The following is a 19,960-nucleotide window of genomic DNA, read 5'->3' as shown; positions in this document are numbered from 1 at the left end:
TCGAATGACGTTGCGGCAACGTAAGGGCAACGTAACTGTGTTAGCTGGGTAAATGCCTGAAAATATCACGAGAAGGGAAAAACTTAAAAGGACGTTTAAGTCATAGAGATTAGGTCAATTTTTACACCGGTCTGCCAAATTTATTCGTTTTGATTCAGCTATGAGGCTGCCTCTTGCAGGGGAAATGAGAAGACATCTATTTCATTCTACACTTCACTCGTATTTTGAGTTGTAAATGAGCAGCAAAAAAAGGATGCTTTTAAATCTATGTAATCTTTATAAATAATAAGTATGCATTTTTATATAAAATATACAGAAATATCAGTTGTAAAAATGGCATTAAAAAACGGACCCCTGTGCAACCGACGCAAGCAAGCACACCCTACAATTTCCCCAGAAAATTGTACCCTCTCTAGTTAGGTAGGAGAACCCTATTGTTATTGGTGGTATTATTAGGGTTCCTCCGGTAGGAGAACCCTATTGTTATTGGTGGTATCATTAGGGTTCCTCCGGTAGGAGGGAACCTATTGTTTTTGTTAGTATTCCTATTATTATTATATTTCTCCGTTAAATGGCTAAATAACTCAAAAAGTCCTTGACCCGATTTTTTCAAATTTGGCCCAATGATACAACAGGTCACTCACTACTCCCAGACCGCTAATGGCCCATGTACGCCCATAGGTGGCACTATAAGCCACGCCCAAAGTCTACGTGATTTCCCCAGCGCCCCATTATTCCAAAATGCCTGAAAATTGGTATACATACCTTATTTCTCATGGGGAACAAAAGAGCCTCAAGAACCCATAAGGTCCACCATGATAGATTTTGCTGTACTGTCCAAATTTGGCACAACCTTCAAAACCCTTCTCCTCATGAACCATAGATCCAATTGACTTGAAAATTGTTACAGATTTGTAGAATACATGTCTTTCTATAGGGTCAAATTGAATAAGGAATGCAATACAAAATGGCTGAAAGAAGTGTATTTATGTAAATGTCCACATTGCCACAATATCTTTGTGTTAATAAATCAAATATAATTTTGACTGATGGTTTTTCAAACCTTTGTGCCTTCAAGATGACATCATTCTGAAGTACCATATGCAATTTCACCTTGATATGTCAATATATGATTGAATTCAATTGAATTGCTCCACAGCGCACATGCTCCAAATTCTCAGACTCATCCTGCCCCTTGACACTAGGGTGACCACCTGTCGCGCTTTGCGTTGTGTCGCACAGCATTTTCACCCCTTGTCCTGCACGTCCCATATTGAAAATGCTGTGCGATACAGCGCAAAGCGGGACAGGTGGTCACCCTACTTGACACACGCGCAAGCTTGGCGAGACGCACACACATCCTCTCTGGAAATTGTGTGCTGACCAAGCCCCCACCCTCGGTTTTAAGCTCCTGTTTCATTTCGCTTCCAATCGCAGATCGCCTTACGAATATAAATTATTTTTCGGCGGCCATTGTTGTTTTCAACTGGAATCGCCTGATAGTGTTGGAGGCAGCCACGTTCGGTAAGTCCTATTTTTACACATTTTAAGCTAGAATCAATGATTGGTTTCGTGAAAGTACACTACTCTTGAATTATGGTGAAGGTTTTAGCACTTTTAGACCTTTAGATCGTGAGTCTGAAGTGACGGAAAACCGAACTCGAAAAGTTGCTACTGTAGCTCTAGCTTTTTTCCTCTGTGTTTTTAATTAGTGAGTAATTTTGCATCTCGGCGAATTGTTCATCAAAAAGGTAGAGGAGGGCAGCCTTTAGGAGAAAAAGCAATTCCCCACAGACCTGTCGGCTCAGAATTTTGATTTGGGGCGTGAAAGTCTTTGTAATAAGCCTATGTGCCAGGGAGACCGCATAGGCTTAGGCGGCAGCCATGTTTTGGTCGCGTCATGTTCATAAGTTCACCATTTTACAGTTAGGTCTACACGAAAAAGGTCGAGGAGGGCAGCCTTTAGGAGATGTGGGAATTGTGCTTTTAGCCAGATGCCCCGATTATTTTTGTGATTTGTGGACTTGCAATTGGAGTGATACTGCGTCCCGGGGGTACATTGTTTTGACGTTAGCCTCAGAGTCAGGCTCGGCTCGCCCACTGGCAGTGTGTAAACAATTTTGTATTTCACTCAATTCTACTCCAAAAACGTCAGGGAGGACTGCTTTTTGTAGACAAGGGCCTGCTAAAGATAGCCAGTATATCTGACTTTTCAAGGTGAGCCTGTTTCATTCGTCATATGCCCTGAGAAAGCGACCTACGTTAGCCAGGCTAGTTTAGCCAATTTCAGTAAGTCAGGCTATTTAAAGGTCTCTGACAGTCAGAATCACTGTTTACAGGCAAGGGTCTAGCTGGTCTTTTGTCAGATGTGTATATATTGACCAGTTTAGAGCTAAATACTCTTGCCAGAGCCTGGAATCGAACCCGTGTTTTGAGTGACTTTGCATGGGTCTCCATCAGGTCAACACATTTGGATTCAAGTTCAAGTAATGCCACTGCATTTCACAGTCAAAACTGTAGTTTATGTCAAGTGTAGATGGATGTAACTGAACTGACATGGATCCTTTCTTCACTTTTACAGGTCTGCAGGGTCATGCAGAGGCCTGCTCAACAGAGTTCAACAGAGGATGCTGAGAGCAACAACAGAGAATGCTGAGGGCATCACAGACCCCTTGCTGGACTATCCCTCTCTAGCTGGACAGCTTCATTCAGCCTGGCTGCCCGCCCGCCCGCCCTTCCAAGATGGCGTCCCCATTCATTTCTATGAAAAGTGCTCAGTGGCGCAGCAGTGAGGCAAGCTGAAACTGGACCGCGCCATCTTTCCACTTCCGACTCTTCCGGTCTAGCTTTAAACAGTGGCTCTTTTTTTCCCTAGCTCCGAGACCTCGTGCACGCTTGCAACTAGCTGTACACGTCATACTTTGCGACAACCAGTCGCAAGCATAGATTTATATGGTTGCGAGCGTGTGAGCTAAGGCATTGCAGTGGCAGAATGGGGTACAAGTCCGATAAGAATCAGAGACATGATGCAAACTTTACGGAAATGTATGCTGTCACTGTATAGTATTCCTTTCACTTGGTTTTTAGAAATAGGCTATAGGGCTAAATATAGGGCTATTCTAGATGGAACTCATCACATATGTAGCTTTTTTTCTTGTGATGTGAGTATGATTTCCAACGCATTGTATCGGATTAAATAAACTGTTAACATGAACACCTAGCTCCGTCGTTGTTCTCGCCAGGCAAAGAAAGCTTAATAGTTATTTTGGTAACAGAAATCTTCCATAATGCAGACTTACCATAGCTTACTGTCAACTGTATATTCAAACGAAATGCCACAAAATTCACACTGCCTTCAATTTACATATCAGTGTAGAAATGTGGCCTGTGTTTTATATGTTCAACCTACAAAACCAAACGCCTATTAATGGATATAACGTGATCTAATAAGACCTGGAAATAATGTAATAAATAAAAGCTTGAGAAGCGTGTCTAAAATATACTTTTATTTAACATTTGCCTTTGAAAGGGGCATATTAACAGAACTAGGCCTATATACAAGACGTTTCCATCACATATAAGTGGGGGTGAAACATAGTCACTGAGGACCTTCATTGTCCCACAAAAGCAGTCTGGCTTGATGACACGATTAAAAAAAAACAATAATGGGTGTGTTTAACAAAAGCTTCTGAAGGCAAGACTAATCATATTTATATCATTTCTTATTGTGGTTATCAGTTAAAGTATTAATCTTCGTCTTTGCTCCAGATAGACATGTCAACAATCTATGCTCACGCTTAACATAATATATTTGCTATCATGTCATGAACGTAAAAACGTTCTTGACAGAAAAATCTAATCTGTTTTAAAATAACGGGAATAAACTATAACAACATTTCATGTATGTGTAACAACCATTTGCTAAACTTGCTACAACAGGGCAGGAAACTCAAGCCATTTCTCCATTCAATATGGCTCATTCAGCTCCAGGTAAATCGGTTATCGGCCAATGTGAACTTTTGTGCTCGTGCCCTGTTAGTATCCGCGAGCACATTTGCAGGCAACTTTTATTGATGTAAGCAAATAAATGGGGTGCTAGTTTACCCATTTCGGAATGGTTTCAAACTTAGCAAAAATCAGGAAAAATTATTCTATGAAAAAGCTAGTAGTATGAGCCAGGTTCGAGAATCGAACAAAAATTATTGGGGGAGATAGTTTTGTAAATGTTGACTGGAGTTAATAGAATAAAAACGACCGGAAAAGCCGGAAGTCTAACAAGAAATGCAATACCACCTACATCCACCGGGGCCGTTGCTTCAAGCCGATGGGTGGGGGCTTGGGTAGTAGGCTACCGAGCGGTCCATCGATACAGAAATGGCGACCTCAATACTTCGAGTAGGACGACTGACGTCTCTCAAGGTAATGCCTTTCAAACAACCAAATGTGCGCAGAATTGTTATCATTCTGAGATAATAATGAAATGAACTTTAACGCGTGGTTGTATAAAGAAAAAGCTATTCTTTTCCAGATATCTGTAATGTCCTTCCTGACCTATATCTTGCTAGCTAGCTATAGCTATCTGCTAGTAGCCTGTATATAAATGTTCGTTTTGCGGTGGTGCAGAAGCTAACTAGTAGGCTATTATAGGGTTGCCACCCGGTTTTCCCGGGATTGTTCTCTGTTTTTAACAACTGTCCTGTTTTTTTTAAAATTATAACCCTGGACACAAATTGACCCCTGGCCTTTATTTGTGAAAATGCAGAGCTGCCAAATGTCACCCCAAGGTTTTTGGAAAAGTTGGCAGCCCTGAAAATGTATTTCTCAAGTTGAATGTCATAGTTTTAAATAAAACGTAATTTGTAAGTTCCTTCTACTGCTATTCTTCCTGGCTATGTTAAAACATCCAATGTTGTGTCCGTAAATGGGTAAAACACAGCGAAGATTGTCCATGTGTACGACGTCGTCGTCCTAGTGTTGTGTCCGAGTGTGCCGGTGTTGTGCCACCCGACGCATGACTCGCTGGATAGGCACCCACTCGCGGGAGCTCGCGCGAAACCACTCGGAATCAAAGAGTGAAGGATTTCGTCTTGATATCGCAACCAAACAAAGGGGAGACAGAAGTCTCACATTATACTTTCTTTGTTATAGAATTCAAGAGAAGAATGTTGGTTATCTGTGTAAATATCAGATGCTATTTTCAGTCGCGCCCCCAGACATTTTTCATAGGGGTGGCCAGATCGGGCAAGGGAAAATCTTGGGGTGGCACACAAATCAAAACACATTTCAGGAATTATATTTTGCTCTCCTACTTAATAGGCTAGATGTCAATGTGAGAAGTAATAATTGTATACTGATATACTATGGTCTTTTACTGGTAGGCTACCGTATTTTTCGGAAAACAAGACGTATTTTCCTGGGTCAAAATGGGTCTTCGGTGCTCCAAAATATATATATATATATATATTCCTTTTTTTCTTCTTTTTTCTAATCAATGTATTTATTCTCCCGCAGAAACTAAACCTACATTTTGGAATAGGTTAATGTAATAGTCTAATAGCTAATGTAATATTGCACATATTTTCGTCCTATTTCCCCTAAAGCAATAAAGTTAGGCTACTTAAAGACACCTTACACGCATAAAGTTCTAAATGGCATAAATGCTGCCAATTAATAACTTATTGTAAATGGTCAGTAGCCTAGCCTATCGATTAAGGTAGGCCACTCTGAAGCATGTACACTGTCTGCTTCATTTGATCTTGATAGGCTAAGCATTCTGTAGCAAATATTAACAATAAACCCACTTTTTATTCATTAAAACTACTTCAGCATAATGCACCTAAAATACAAACCTGCGCAAGGGCAGCAATCGCTATCGAATCAACAGACATGTGCAATTTAGCTAGCAGGGGAAGAATACAAACAACGAAAATCACCAGTTAACTTGATTTAAATTTGCAAGAACTATAGACTTATACAATAACAGGCTTAAATGAACTGACAACATAAGTTATACAACTTACAGTTCTCAAGGACGCATACACGCAATCTCAACTGCGGTGTGAAGCGCGTGTCCGTGCAATTCTCCAACATGCACTCTAACAATCACTGCTGATAGACGGCCTAAAATTTTGTACAGCCTGATTTCTAATACCGTGGCGGCAGAAATTTAGAGGAAACGCTGCACTATATATTATCATTCCAGGTTAAGAATACCAATGGAGGCTGCGTTGGAAATCGTAAATCAAACTTTTGTCAGCATTTTGAGTGGAAATTTCATTTGCATTTCTACAGGTGTATTCGTGCACGTTGGGCTGGCCCTTGCAGCGGAACGACAGTTTAGTGGCCACTCTGTCCATTCGCGCACCTCACAGTTGCGTATTGATCAGACAAGAAGACATGCTTATCAACTCGATTACTATTGATCAAAACAGAACGAGGGTTCTTGAAACATACTATTGAGAACATATTCGCTGACAGGCATTGCACGCGTGATGAACACATCTTTAAAAAAATAAATAAAATAATAATCTCAGACTTTTTTTGACTTTGGCGCTCGGGATTTGTCATTGGCGCTCGGGAAAACGGCTTTGACGCGTGCCAACATTTTCTCTATGCAGGAAAAACCCTGGTCTGAGTAACCCACCCTACGGGGCAGGCTAACTGCATTAAAATCACATGCCTTTGAACCTATACATTAGTATGAAGAGCCATGTGAAATACTTTGAACCTGCTACACAAAATACATTTCCTTTGGTAATCATAGCTGGGGTATATTTCCTCAGAATGAGATGTCAAATGGAGCAAGAATGTTGGTTCGCGTTCGTTACTATATGGTTTGAATGACGAATTTGAAGGATTTTGTGTTGAAAATAGCATCTGATATTTACACAGATAACCGACATTCTTCTCTTGAATTTGTTGTGGCTAGCTTCCGCTAAAACCAGGTTGCTTCTCAAGAAAGGCTCGGGAGAGGCTGTTCAAGTTCCAGTGTTTCCGCTATGTTGATTTGGTATCACGGTATCAGAAATACGGCCATACAAAAGGCCGTCCATCAGCAGAGTGCATGTCGGAGAATAGCACGGACACGCGCTTCACACCGCGAGCGGGCACGTGCGCCACTCGGCGTTAAGGGGAGAGAAAGAAAAAAGAGACTGCCGCTGTCCGGAGGATAACTAGCCAGTTGAGATCGCGTGTGGGCGTCCTTGAGAACTTTAAGTCGTATAACTTATGTTGTCAGTTCATTTAAGCCTGTTATTGTATTAGTCTATAGTTCGTGCAAATGTAAATTAAGTTAACTGGTGATTTGATTGTCGTTGTTTATATTCTTCAACTGCTCGCTAAATTGCACTTGGCTGTTGATTCGATAGCGATTGCTGAACGCCCTTGCTCACGTTTGTATTTTAGGTGCCTTATTATGCTGAAGTAGTTACACGGCATTAAGATAATGTAATTAATAGAGTTTATTGTTATTATTTGCTACAGAATGTTTAGCCAATATGTCAAGATCAAATTAAGCAGACAGTTCCGTTTCATACGTTTTTTTTTGGGGGGGGGGGGGTGTTCGGACAGGCCTGCCCCCACTGCTAAAAAAATTCCTAGCGGAAACAGAGTTCAGATGCAAAGTTTCGTTTATTGACATCAACAAAGGATCATTCGTTAGGTCTCTCCAAGCACCAGAGAGAACCCAATTCAATGCATGAATACAGCAGTCATTTATACAGTTGATAGGCAGTCCTATAATTCGTACCTTGAACCTGCCTGTGTGAATAACTTTTCTGGTATCGATCTAAACAGTGTATGTCAGTTTGCCTCGGTCTCAGAAGTTTGGCACTATTTGCGCTAGCCGTTCAAAGTCTTCCTGTCGTCAGTTAAATATCTCACTATCTGGTCAGTAGGACCCACTCAGGGTCCTTCAATGGAAGATTTGTCTTCGTATGCTAATTGTCTCTTTACTCAAATATGTAATGTTCTCGTTATGACCTCTGGTGACGATCATTTCGATTACATGATCGTGTAATCAATAGTGCAATTTAGTTTATGCTTAGTGGACACATATATTAAAGCAACCTTGTTCAATTGGTAGTCTTTCGGCCTAAGTTTACCCCATAGGTTTAAATGGGTGTTTAATGCAGTTTTCGGCCCACGACAAATTCTATAACAAAGTAAGTATAATGTGAGACTTCTGTCTCACCTTCGTTTGGTTGCGATATCAAGACGAAATCCTTCACTCTTTGATTCCGAGTGGTTTGCGCGCGCTCCCGGGAGGGGGTGCCTATCCAGAGTCATGCATCGGGTGGCACAACACCTGTTTTTCACGATTCAAAGGTGGCAACCATAGTTAAGAGACTAGGCACTGAGTTATGAAAGCCAGATTACCTAATTTATTGTTTAGGCTAATACGTCAGAACGGTAAACGTTACGCACAAGCGTGGCACACACGCACAGAATTTACAAGAAATTTACAATCAGGATGACATATCGTGTACTACTCTCGCGCACGCACGCACACACAAGTTAATGTCCAGCATCAGAATGCAACCATCTTTATCCTTAATTATTGCATAGCGGCCAATAATGTTTGTCAGTCAGCAACAATTAAAACACACACTTCTCAATTGAATATGAAGGCAAATGGCTTGCAGTCGGCATTAATTCAACCACACTTATCAATTCAATATTAAGCCCAAAATAGTTTCTAAATCACCAATTGGTAGATTATTTGTACATAAAATACATCCGCCGCTCTGTTGCGGGGATTACGCTTACAATGTAGCTGGTGTAATGACGTAATATCTCCATTTTAATTGGTCCATGTTTGATATGTAACGTAGATGATTACTGGCATAACATTTATGTGCAAAGGCACAGCAGAGTTTTGCTTTTTGCCATACATGTTGAAGAATACAGGATTGAAGTGCGCAAAGTGCGAAGGGCTATTAGTGTCTGAATAAGTGGGGAAAGTGGTGAGACCAGCTAGGTTACATTTAAGGCCGATTCATACTTCTCTGTTTTTACGGAGACGGACACAGGGAACGCCCTCCAACGAGGAACTCCCTCTCTGTGCCCTCTCCGAGCCCCTCGGAGAGCTCTACGTGCATCTCCTGATTTTCCTGACTATCCGTATGTCCGTCCGTCATTTTACGGATACCCCTTGGCTGTGATTGGGCCGTATTAAGAACCGCTTGCGTCAGGGGTGGGGGCGGGGTTGCCGTGACCAACGAGACGAACCGAATCCTTTGACCGCCATTGCTGTAAGTTTTTACAATTCATATTTCAGCGAAACAGTACATGTAAATCAGCATCTGAATTAAAATGTGACGAGAAATGGGCAGTTTAGTTGCTGAAAATGTGCTTATTTTATTGATGAAACGGCTAATTTGTAAATTTGCTCCGACTTTTCGATAACCTAGCTAGCATTGCAGTGCAGCGCCACCTACTCTTCTGGCAGTGAATTGTTTTCAGCACCCACAGCCTTCGGAGTACTATAAATTCAACCAATCCGTCCGACCGTCTGTCCGTAACGGAGTCGGAGAAGTATAATTCGGCCTTTACATTTACATTTAGTCATTTAGCAGACGCTCTTATCCAGAGCGACTTACAGTAAGTACAGGGACATTCCCCCGAGGCAAGTAGGGTGAAGTGCCTTTCCCAAGGACACAACGTCATTTTGCACGGCCGGGAATCGAACTGGCAACCTTCAGATTACTAGCCCGATTCCCTAACCGCTCAGCCACCTGACTCCCTAGGTTAGCTAAGTTACTCTCCATAGAGGCTACATGTGTCGAACTTGCATAGTGTCAACCTACATAATAATTAGCAAATCCTTATCAAACCTATTTCATGTCAGCAAATTTATCAACTAGCTAGCTTAATCGGTAGCATCAAGTGGTTCAAAAGACATAGCTATGTAGTTTAAACGAAGGGCAGTTGCAGTTATTGTTTAAGAAACCAATGGGACCAAACCAAGGGACAAAACAATTATTGTCCACCTAGCTCTCGACGCTCATCACATTATATAAACGTAAACTAATATAAATATTTATTTCTACAATTGTCCACTACAGATGTACTATCCACAACCTGGATGAGTAACTAATATAAATGACTGTGATTGGTTGGTTGACAAAAAGTGACATTGACAAGCCGTCATTGTTCAAGACTTTCTGAAAAGTTTATCATGTTTCAACAAAAGGCACCTGACATAGCTAAATGACCAGCTAACCAAACCCAAACCTTCCTTTTCTCATCCCTATTTTGTTCTGTCTGTTATTGTTTAACAAGATGCTTAAGCAGCCCACAGAGCCATGCTCCTGGTGACTATGTTTTGAATGATCAGCAGCGGGGCGGGGGAGGCTAGTCTTTTTTAACGAGCACTGACTGTGCTTGTAAAAAAAATTCAGGTTCAAATTTTAGGGGCATATGCGAGTGAAATAGTTGCACTGTAGAGCCCTGGCTCTTATTATTGAGGCTTATTATTGTCAATGATGGATAGCCTACTTGCTACGAAGTTGGGGTGCGCTGACTGCGCTCACCATGCATACCTTGGGTGGAGGAGGAGGATTGTCCGGCAGCTGGAGTTGTCACTGTTGCTTCTCGAAGACAGTCGAATGCATTTTACCTTTAGCTGATGCACAACATTGAGGTGCTTATTCATTGCAGTAGTGTCCCCCCCCAGAAATGATCTTCGAACATATATTACACGTTGCTTCGTCCTTATCTTTGGCTTTATTAAAATGTAGCCAAGCAGACTGCTTACGTTTAGCCATCGTAGCTAGCAACAAAATGAGAAATGAAGCGAAGTAGGCCGTAAGCCAATTAAATAATAATTGTTTTAGTTTAAAGGCGGTTGGCAGGCCATTCGATTGAATTTTGTAATTTTATTAGACAATCGATGTATGTTTGTGCACCAGCGATTTGATTTAAATGACATGACATCTCTCGAGACATAAGTTACATTATATTGGCCTACCTAGTCTCGATAGCGGTATCGTAACAAGTTAAGAAAGCTTTATTACTTGCGCCCGGACGCAAGGAGACAAAAACATCATACGCCATTGTGCTACAAAGTTTGTCTGCTAGCATGTTGTGCTAGCTACCTATTTAAACAGACCCGCTCTTGACAGTCATTGGTTAAAACAAAGGCATGCAAATGTCCCATGGCTCTTCTTTCATTGGCTCCCTTGCATAGACCTGGCGCACGTGTGCGTGCGTGTTTACGTGTGTGCGTGTTTACGACATCAACCCTGATTGAAACACAACAACAGGATCTGCGGTCCTGATGTCGTAAAAGCTCCTTCACATAGGTGTCAAGCAAATGGTCACTAGACCTTGCGTCTATAGTCCTTGTCACACAGTATCTCCTTAAAACAACCAAAACCCCCCTCTGCTTAGTCCTCAGCCCCAAGATAAGGGTCTTGTATGTTTACCCAGAGTTCAGATTTGGGGTTAGGTCTGTCTTTGCACCCAAGGTATACTGAACTCAGAATCATTCTTATACAGGATAATAGTTACATCTTAAATTTTTCCAACAAAGTCCTGATCTGTGATCCTATCCAGTTTGTCTCTCTCCATTGGCTTTCTCAGCCGTGGATCCAACACTGCAGCTTGGAGAGCCGGATACTGTTCGAGGAATCTCTCAACCATCAGGAAGAGAGAGTTTCACCTAGTTTTGACGTCCAGTAGCATGGTGTGCTGAGGAAGTTTGAGGAGGAGCTGCTTCTCTTTCAGCACAGTCTTGGCCATTGTAGATCGCTTCATCCACACGATGACCACTCTTGATTTTGCTGCCCACCGGGTCACTGTGGCAATGCTGTAGACTTTTTGCGCTGCAAAGTGGAGGGGGCAAAGCATCCAAGTTTGAGGATGTTTAGCCTCTTCGCAGCAACATCCATGTTGGACGCATTGTCCACGGTCATCACAACCACCTTGTGCGCAAAGCCAAACTCTTCCAACACCTCCCCAATCTCCACTGCCTCTGTTTTCCCCCGTCTGCACCCGGTAGACAGCTTTGGTCCGCAAGACCTTTTTGGTGAAGTTTGCCTTGGCTGCTGTAATGGCCCATTACTGTGATGTAGTGGTCCTGCGCTAAGTTAGTCCACCCTTCGCTTGTGATGGCTACCTTGCCCACATTTGCCAGCTCTGTTATAACATTCTGCCTCTCCACCTCATATCATGCAGGGATGAGTGTGTTGGACAGAACAGTCCTGCAGGGAGGGGTGTAACGTGGATTAAGGGCCTTGGTCATCTCCCTATACCATGGTGATTCTACTGTTGCAAAGGAATGCAACCCTTTCACTATAAACTTTGTGACAGCCCTGTGACACTCCTCCACTATATCAGATGGCATCCTCCTGGCAGCCAGGGTGAAGGGAGTTTGGTGCACGGGGGGTGGAGCTGTGGACTCGCAAGCTGGGGTGAGCTTGAGCTGACCATCAAATGAATCAGTGTTTCCCCTACCATTATATAAAGGGGGCGCCCCGCCCCCCCAACGGCACCCCCCGCCCCCCCCTGGAAGGTCAAGTTAATAAAAATGACCTTTCCTATAAAACGTGTCTATAGCTTGCTTTTTTATTAAACAAACTAAATGGCCTTATGTTATTTTTCTTATTTACACGACAGCATGTCATTTCTGTCTACATGGTCGCCCCCGCCTGCCGCCGCCCCCCCCCCCCCCCAAACTGAAAACCTAGGGGAAACACTGAGAATGAATTTGGCAAATGTTAAACATATATATTAGCAGCACCCACACAACCCACGCCACACTTTATGTAAACAAGATTACTGAACAATATTTATAACAATAACTTAAAGGTCCCATGATATGCTGTTTTTGGATGCTTTTATATAGGCCTTAGTGGTCCCCTAATACTGTATCTGAAGTCTCTTTCCTGAAATTCAGCCTTGGTGCAGAATTACAGCCACTACGAGCAGTCCCACAATGAGCTTTCCTCAGGACGTGCCGTTTCTGTTTCTGTAGCTTTAAATGATAATGAGGAGGCAGTGTTTCCCACACATACACTAATTCGTGGCGGTGCGCCACAGAATCAACACCGGCCGCCACATATTGCGTTTTGTTATTTTATTTTATTTTTTTACGCTATTTAAAACACGCAGCTTATTCGTTCAGCTGCATTTCCTTTCCCTGCTCTCCCTCCGTCTCTCGGTCACTCACACGTCTCTCACATACAGACACGCAGTCACAACGTCAGCACACGTTAGCAACGACGCATAGATACGCCGTTCTAGACAGACAGCGATATCAGCGAGCCCTTAGCATTAATACCATAGCTAAAAGTCTAGGAAAGTTGAGGTTACTTTTCGCTAGGTACCTATGAACATCTTAATCTTCTAGACAAGTGGGTTCCTCTTCGTAATTTTGGTGAACAATCTCACATGCCCTACTTACCGGTGTCATGGAGCCGACCAGCTAAATGGTTATTTAGCACTAGCATTGCTACCTGCATATACCTACAGCTGGCAGCTCAGTTTTTCTCCTAGATTCAGACCTAGCCCCAATAAATTGTAGAGCTAGCTAACTACTACACTTCTGTAGTAGTGCAGTAACTACTACACCCCACAATTTCCCCAGAAATATTTTCAGGCTTTAACCAGTGCTGCTCAAGCAGAAAGACGGGGTCAGGCAGAGAAAGAGATAGATTTGTTAGGCATTGAAGAAAGAATAGGAGAGGAGGACAGCATCCAACATGCTGCTGTGAGAGAGCCAGCTGAAGCAACAGGTGAGATGGACAAACAGATGTAGAAACAGGCAGGTAAGAAAGCGGGTCTCAGGATAAGGGAACTCATTTCTATTCTTCCATTTCTGGCAGATAGGACTTGAATGGGGTGTGAATTTCGTATAGGGTGTTAAATGTGTGTATTTTGATTTGGGCGTGTGTTTCATTTTTGATAAATATTATTAAATATAATAAAGTTCTGTGTAACGAATTATTAACAAAGAAATTATTTTAACCCCCCCCCACCCTACTTTTTCAGTCAGTTGACCCATAGTGGATATCATGTTGGTTTAGTTTTTCCATATCTTTAGTATGAATTGATTTGCTTTTAAATAGTGTCTACAGCTCGAGAGCTGGGGCATTTTGGGGACCCCATCATTCTGCACCCAGGTGGACGAGCCGATGAAACCAGCTAAAAAAGCGAAAACTAAGAGTAAGGCCATTGATTTCCTTCTCATTACCTTTTGTGTTTTGGTTAATCTTTCAATGCTTTAACAGTTTTCTTACCTGATCAAAGCTGGACTTAGACAAAGTGTGTACTACCATGCTATTTTCTTACAATGACAATTCAGTTACTTCCAAAAATACAAAAAAAATGTTGATTTTGTCATTTTGTTGTGTTTATAAGGTGTCAAAGTTAATGGCATCAATAACTGAAATCATTCCATATTTGATTAATTTTATGTATTAACCAATTGGTGCTTTTTATTTATCTTATTTTGCGTCACTTATATCTATATTTGCATCTTTATTTTAAGTAGTTGCAGTAAGTCATGGGCATGTAGGTTAAGGAAAATTGAAACCATGCAGTGTTTTGGCTACATGCATTATGCAGCAGCGGCCCGCCTCTACCGAACCATTGCTGCCGCTGCTTTGGAATTCTATTAAATGTCACAAAATCGCAATTTTACAACTGCGGAGCTATTAGCTCCATGGAACTCAAATGAACAGTCGTCCGCGCTCTGTTAGAAGGATGAGCAATTAGAACTGTGACAGGACGTCAATCTCTCACAAAGTCATGACTTAATAAATATCATCGCAAGTACAGCAACGCATTTTCTCCTCTGCTCAGTCAGGCAGTGACAAACAGGGCAGAGGATATATCGCATTACACTACCGAGAACTAGAAAAAAGTTAGATTTAACTAGCTAACGTTGAGATATACTTTACAGTTTAAATTAACATTTGCAATGTATTATTTATTGATCATGGCTAACTAATTATACATTTCATAAATTGTGAAATGTTCCAGATAGCACTAACTTAAGATAGCACTAGCTAGCTACCGAGAATGTTTTTGAACGACTTTACTTGAGCAAATAAAATACTATTGATCTGATTTTCAAATGAGTTTATCATATTTTCTCTTTTTGGAGCAGAAGAGTCAAGAAAGAGATGAGAGCGAAGGAGGAGAGGAAAAAAAGACTAGGCACAGGCTGAGACAGTGAATATGTTCAAAAGTTTGTTGCACTAGTGCATAGTGCCTGTGATAAAATTGGAGGCACACACACATATTCCTGGTATTATAGATGGGCCACAGTGCCCGCGATAATGTCGGTGACACACACAGATTTCTTGAATTATAGGGCAATGCCCGTGATGCAGCTGTTGATGACAGTTCTTTTAAGTGGTTTTGGTACCTAATATTTCTCAGATCACAATTGAAATGATCTGTCATCTATGAAGTACTTGTTCAATCTCCACATCTATTCTAGTCAAATGGCCAATGCTGTGGTAGCCTACATTTATGCAAATGATTATGTAGCCTTCATTTGTCTGCTGTTTCCTATGTTATACATTTCTTATTATGTTGATCAAAATTTACTATATTGTTTCTCTGTTAAATTGTCTTACCACCACAAACATCCAAACATCGCGGTAGCCTACTGCACACTGTATTATAGAGAGGACACCTGCAAGATATGAACTTTGCAGACTGCCCGGTTCTTTCTCTGATCGTGGGAAACTATACCCATTCTAATTTGTACACACACACGTGCGCACCACCCATATTAAACAGCCCCCCCCCCGCCGCCGCCATGGAATCCAGTACATGATGTGGAAAAAAGACACATGTAAAATGTATTATTGATAGACAGTACACACACACCTGTACACTTATATCTCACTTAAGGTTGGTATACTGTAGTAGGGGACATTGAATGGTGAGGTTTTTTTCTAAGCTTCCCAATCGAAATAAAGTATACCATTAACTATGTACTTTTCATTGAAAGTCTCTCTCTGTCCCATTTGCCATTTCCTCAGTTATTGAGGCTCCAGGCGGGAGGGCTTCACTACTAGCCTACAAGACTGTTGTTGGCTTTCCAGTGAAGCTTTTTGCATCTGGAATTCTCCAAACCCCGGCCTTAAGTGAGATTGAATCGCTGACAAGCCCAGTTACTGTTGAAACTTTAGTAGATACAACAGGAGCAGCAGCAGCACCTGCCGTTGCCAAAGCTACATCTGCTGTGGTTGAAGAGCAAGCGACCACAGAGGAATCACTTGAGTGTGCTGCTAGTACTGTGGTAGATGTTGCCCCTCCAGTTGCCGCAGTGGAAGACTCGGTACCCTTGTCAGAAAGTGTTACAGTTGCCACCACAACCCCAGTGGCTGAGGAAGCCACTACATCAGCATTTGCTCTAGAAACAGCCACAGAAGCACCTACTCCAGTCGTTGAGACTGTAGCCAGGAAAGAGTCCTCTGCCTCTGCTGCACCCGTCATGGATTCAGCTCCTGTCTTTGAGGCTTTTCCATATTCTGAGCCTGTGAGTCTAGAGGAGGCAAGAGAATTAGTTGCCATTGAAGTAATGAGAGCAGAGCTTCCTGCCACCCAAGTAGCTATGGTTTTTGAAGCTGCCACAGTCTCCGATATTTCTACTCATGCAGCTCCTGTAGTGGCTGAGCCTGCAGTTGCCCCAAGTGCTGAAGCTCTTCATGAAGACATTCCAGTTGTAGCCTCTTCTACAGCTGATCCAGTTGTAGCTGCTGCTGCCTCCTCTAAGCCTGGAGCCCCACCTGTTGATGTATCCTCTTCCTCATCTAGTGACTCTGACTCTGACGATGAGAAGTCTGACGATGAGGAGTCTGAAGTGAAAACAAATGGTCAATCAAAGGAAGCTGACTTGGCTACACAGAAAGTTAAAGACCATATTGGTGAGACCGGGCCTGTATCAGCAATGCCGGCTGAAGATATTTTGTCAGCTGTGCCTGTGGTCACATCACCAGTGACTACAGAGGCAGACTACAGAGTTGTGGAAGCACAAGCTGCACCAGAAGTAACTGCAGTTAAAGAAGCTCCCACAGTCACTCCAGAAACTTTAGCCAAACCTACCTTGGAAGTCGCTGGAGATGGTGCCCTAACTGGAGGCTCTGAAGAGTTGATAGAGGCTGTACTAGAGATTGCTGCTGAACCTAAAGAGTTGATGGCAGAAGCGGCTCCAGGAGTTGAGGTGACCACTATAGAAAGCATAGCTGGAGCTGTGCATACGGTCCAAGCAGCAAAAGATGCATCTGAATCAGTCCCTGCAGAAGCTGTAGGTGAAGTTATATCGGTGGCTGAGGCTCCAGTGGAGGTTATCTCAGTTGAAGCTCTCGCAGAAGCTGCTGCAGAAGCCATACCAGCTGAACCTGCAGCTAAAGCAATCGCTGTTGAGGCTGCTGATGAAGTTACAAATGAATCTGCCCCTGCTGCTGAGGCTGCCCCTGCTGCTGAGGCTGCCCCTGCTGCTGAGGCTGCCCCTGCTGCTGAGGCTACTGCTGAAAATGTATCTGAAGCTCCACCAGTGGAGAGCACAGAGGAGCTAGTAGACCCTGCCCCAGTTGTGGCTGAAGCTGCAGGAGAGGAGCTGCAGACAGAGGCCCAGGCGGAACCTGAACCGGTTGAGGCGTCTGAGGGTACACACCACACCCCCCTAAACCCTTTTGTCTTCTCTGTGGACCTTTTCAACCACAAATGTTCATGCTTCCAATTTCATTCTGAACACATACTGTTAAATGGTAGAAATCTGTAAAATTCACGAATGCTTGAGCAATGTTTTCAGACAGTGTAACCAATTTTTCAAGATTCACATTAGAAACTTCAATTAAAAATAGCATTTTATGTAACAGAGGTTTGGCTAACAGTCACTTGCATGAATATTTACACAGCTCTGTTGTCTTGCTTTTGAACTTCTCTCTTCTAATGCACTCAACTACAGTTTCCAGTAGTTCCAGGAAGCTTGAGTTTGGTGTCTTCTTTTGGTGTTTTCAGGCTTGCCTGTCAATGGTCCTTGTCTAACAAATGTTCCCTTCTACAAGCTACCCAGACCATCACATTATAGCATGTCAATTATTGGGATGAGGGGGGGCTATAATTTAGGATTTGACAGGCAAATTTTGGATTCTTGTAACACAAAAAATAGCACAAATCTGGGGATGCACCAATTAATCCACCTCCTTCACTCGGGGTAGCACAGGCAGAAAACGTATTACTCTATCTGCTAACTACTTTAAAATTCCCAATTACTTGCGACCGATTGTGGTGTCTGAAAAGGCATCATGCTTAACTAACTTTTCTAAAATAGTAAATGTGGGCATATTTCAAGGTTTCAGATCAGGATAAAATAATTTCCTCTTGTAATTATATTTTTCATTTGAATTTATTTTATACGGTCTAAATGGGGTATAAGTATTTTCTTATTAAAATATATAGAGAAATAACCATAATCAGAAGCAACATTTTAATAAAATTTATGACGGTATAAGGTTACAAAAGTTTCAACATCGATATCGGCCAATGAATATGGTCTATCAGTATTGGCCAATTTTCTTATTGGTGCATCTCTACAAAAATTGAATCTTACTTGCACTTGACTCTCCCTCTTTCTGACTCAGACTTGCATTTATTTCTTAATTTTAAATAATTCTTTATTTCTATTTTACATCCAGTGTTTTGCATTGTTGCATTAATTAATTTCCGTTTTATATCTGATTAATATTATTTGCTAAGGATTTTTTGTGCACTGTGTACAAACGAACAGTACATCTACAGATACAAGATACATGTAAATTGTAGAGTACATGCTAACAGTAATTACACAGCGAACCAGAATGGAGCTCCAGTCTGAAAGCCTCACATCTTTTGACAATAATTCCACAAGAAGCTGGATGTGATTGAGATCTAAAGACGTTTGTTGTCATTATGTCTCCATTCATTGTTTTCCTTTCACTCTATCTCTCACTTCAAAATTACTCAGTCGATTTGCTCATGATTTTGTATGGGAATGGGTTTATTAATCTGTCTGTTTGGATTATGTGAATGACCTAATTTGTATTGGAGTACAATATTTTTTTATTTTGTCCAGTTTATAGTTTCAAATAAGCAAGTAATACAATTTTACTGTTGGATTGCAGTATTGCAAATGTAAAGTAAAGTAAATGTCCCTTTAGTCTTACTCACAATTATTCAATTTGGTCTGAAAAATAAATCTCTTTTTTGCCTTTTATTCTCTTTCACTGAGGAAAAAACTCAATTTAATCTGTAAGAACATGTTGGTAAAACAAGAGACAAAAGCAACAACAAAAGATGCCCGTTCTAGATGTCTTACTTCTGTGTTTGTTTTCCTCTTCCCTTTCAGAAGCAGCAACAGCACCCCAACAGGCTGAGCCAGAGCCATTTGACATCAGCACATATAAGAATTACCAACACCACAGTTACAACCCCTACACATTTGCAGACCTGGATTTGGAGATGTTCAAGTACCGTCTACCACAGCCCTCCTCCGGCAGACCTTCTCCTAGACATTGAGATTCACTTACCAGTCAGGAACATCGAGGGAACAACAAGGATGTTCCCTCTATTCTGCCGTCCTTGAGAAATGCTTATGATTGTGATAGTGAAAAACACTAACTACACAAACTATTAAAATACAGCTAGCTATTTTTCTGCTTAAGAGATTGTCATTTCTAATAGCAGAAAGATTATGGCTTTTTTGTTTTGTCCAAGGGGTTCATTTGAACAGTGCAGAGAATGCCAATTATCTTTACCAAATCATATCAACTGGATTCAGTGATGTTGACGCACATCAAATTGTTACCAACATTTGAATAGAAACTTTGACCAGTGTTGGTTATATGGATCCTCTATAATCAATACTCATTGATAATGGTATAAATCAATATGATTAAATATCTTATTACAGAGTTTTTGTTTCAGCTCTTGTATTAGAACAGTGGTCTCAGATTAGTTC

At 41.7% G+C, this 19,960-nt stretch overlaps 1 protein-coding gene across 1 annotated transcript; it reads left to right on the top strand.

Moving 5' to 3' along the window:
* Positions 1 to 4,309: 4,309 nt before the first annotated feature.
* Positions 4,310 to 19,652, top strand: ndufv3 (NADH:ubiquinone oxidoreductase subunit V3). The gene is made up of 4 exons (XM_062457407.1): positions 4,310 to 4,419; positions 14,070 to 14,166; positions 15,999 to 17,627; positions 19,349 to 19,652. Exons 1-4 carry the CDS (start codon positions 4,375 to 4,377, stop codon positions 19,516 to 19,518), a joined length of 1,941 nt encoding a protein of 646 aa, XP_062313391.1. The 5' UTR covers positions 4,310 to 4,374; the 3' UTR covers positions 19,519 to 19,652.
* Positions 19,653 to 19,960: the final 308 nt, after the last annotated feature.

The sequence above is a fragment of the Osmerus eperlanus genome, chromosome 3 (assembly GCF_963692335.1).
Source record: "Osmerus eperlanus chromosome 3, fOsmEpe2.1, whole genome shotgun sequence".
Taxonomy (NCBI): domain Eukaryota; kingdom Metazoa; phylum Chordata; class Actinopteri; order Osmeriformes; family Osmeridae; genus Osmerus; species Osmerus eperlanus.
The sequence above is the reverse complement of the archived record's forward strand: the minus strand, read 5'-3'. Positions and strand labels throughout refer to the sequence as shown.

What these genes read in the sequence shown, in the direction of transcription:
- ndufv3 (XM_062457407.1), top strand. Translation starts at nt 4,375, where the DNA reads ATGGCGACCTCAATACTTCGAGTAGGACGACTGACGTCTCTCAAG. An exon ending in TAAAAAAGCGAAAACTAAGA is followed by an intron (nt 14,167 to 15,998) that starts GTAAGGCCATTG and finishes CCATTTCCTCAG; the next exon opens with TTATTGAGGCTCCAGGCGGG. An exon ending in ACCGGTTGAGGCGTCTGAGG is followed by an intron (nt 17,628 to 19,348) that starts GTACACACCACA and finishes CTTCCCTTTCAG; the next exon opens with AAGCAGCAACAGCACCCCAA.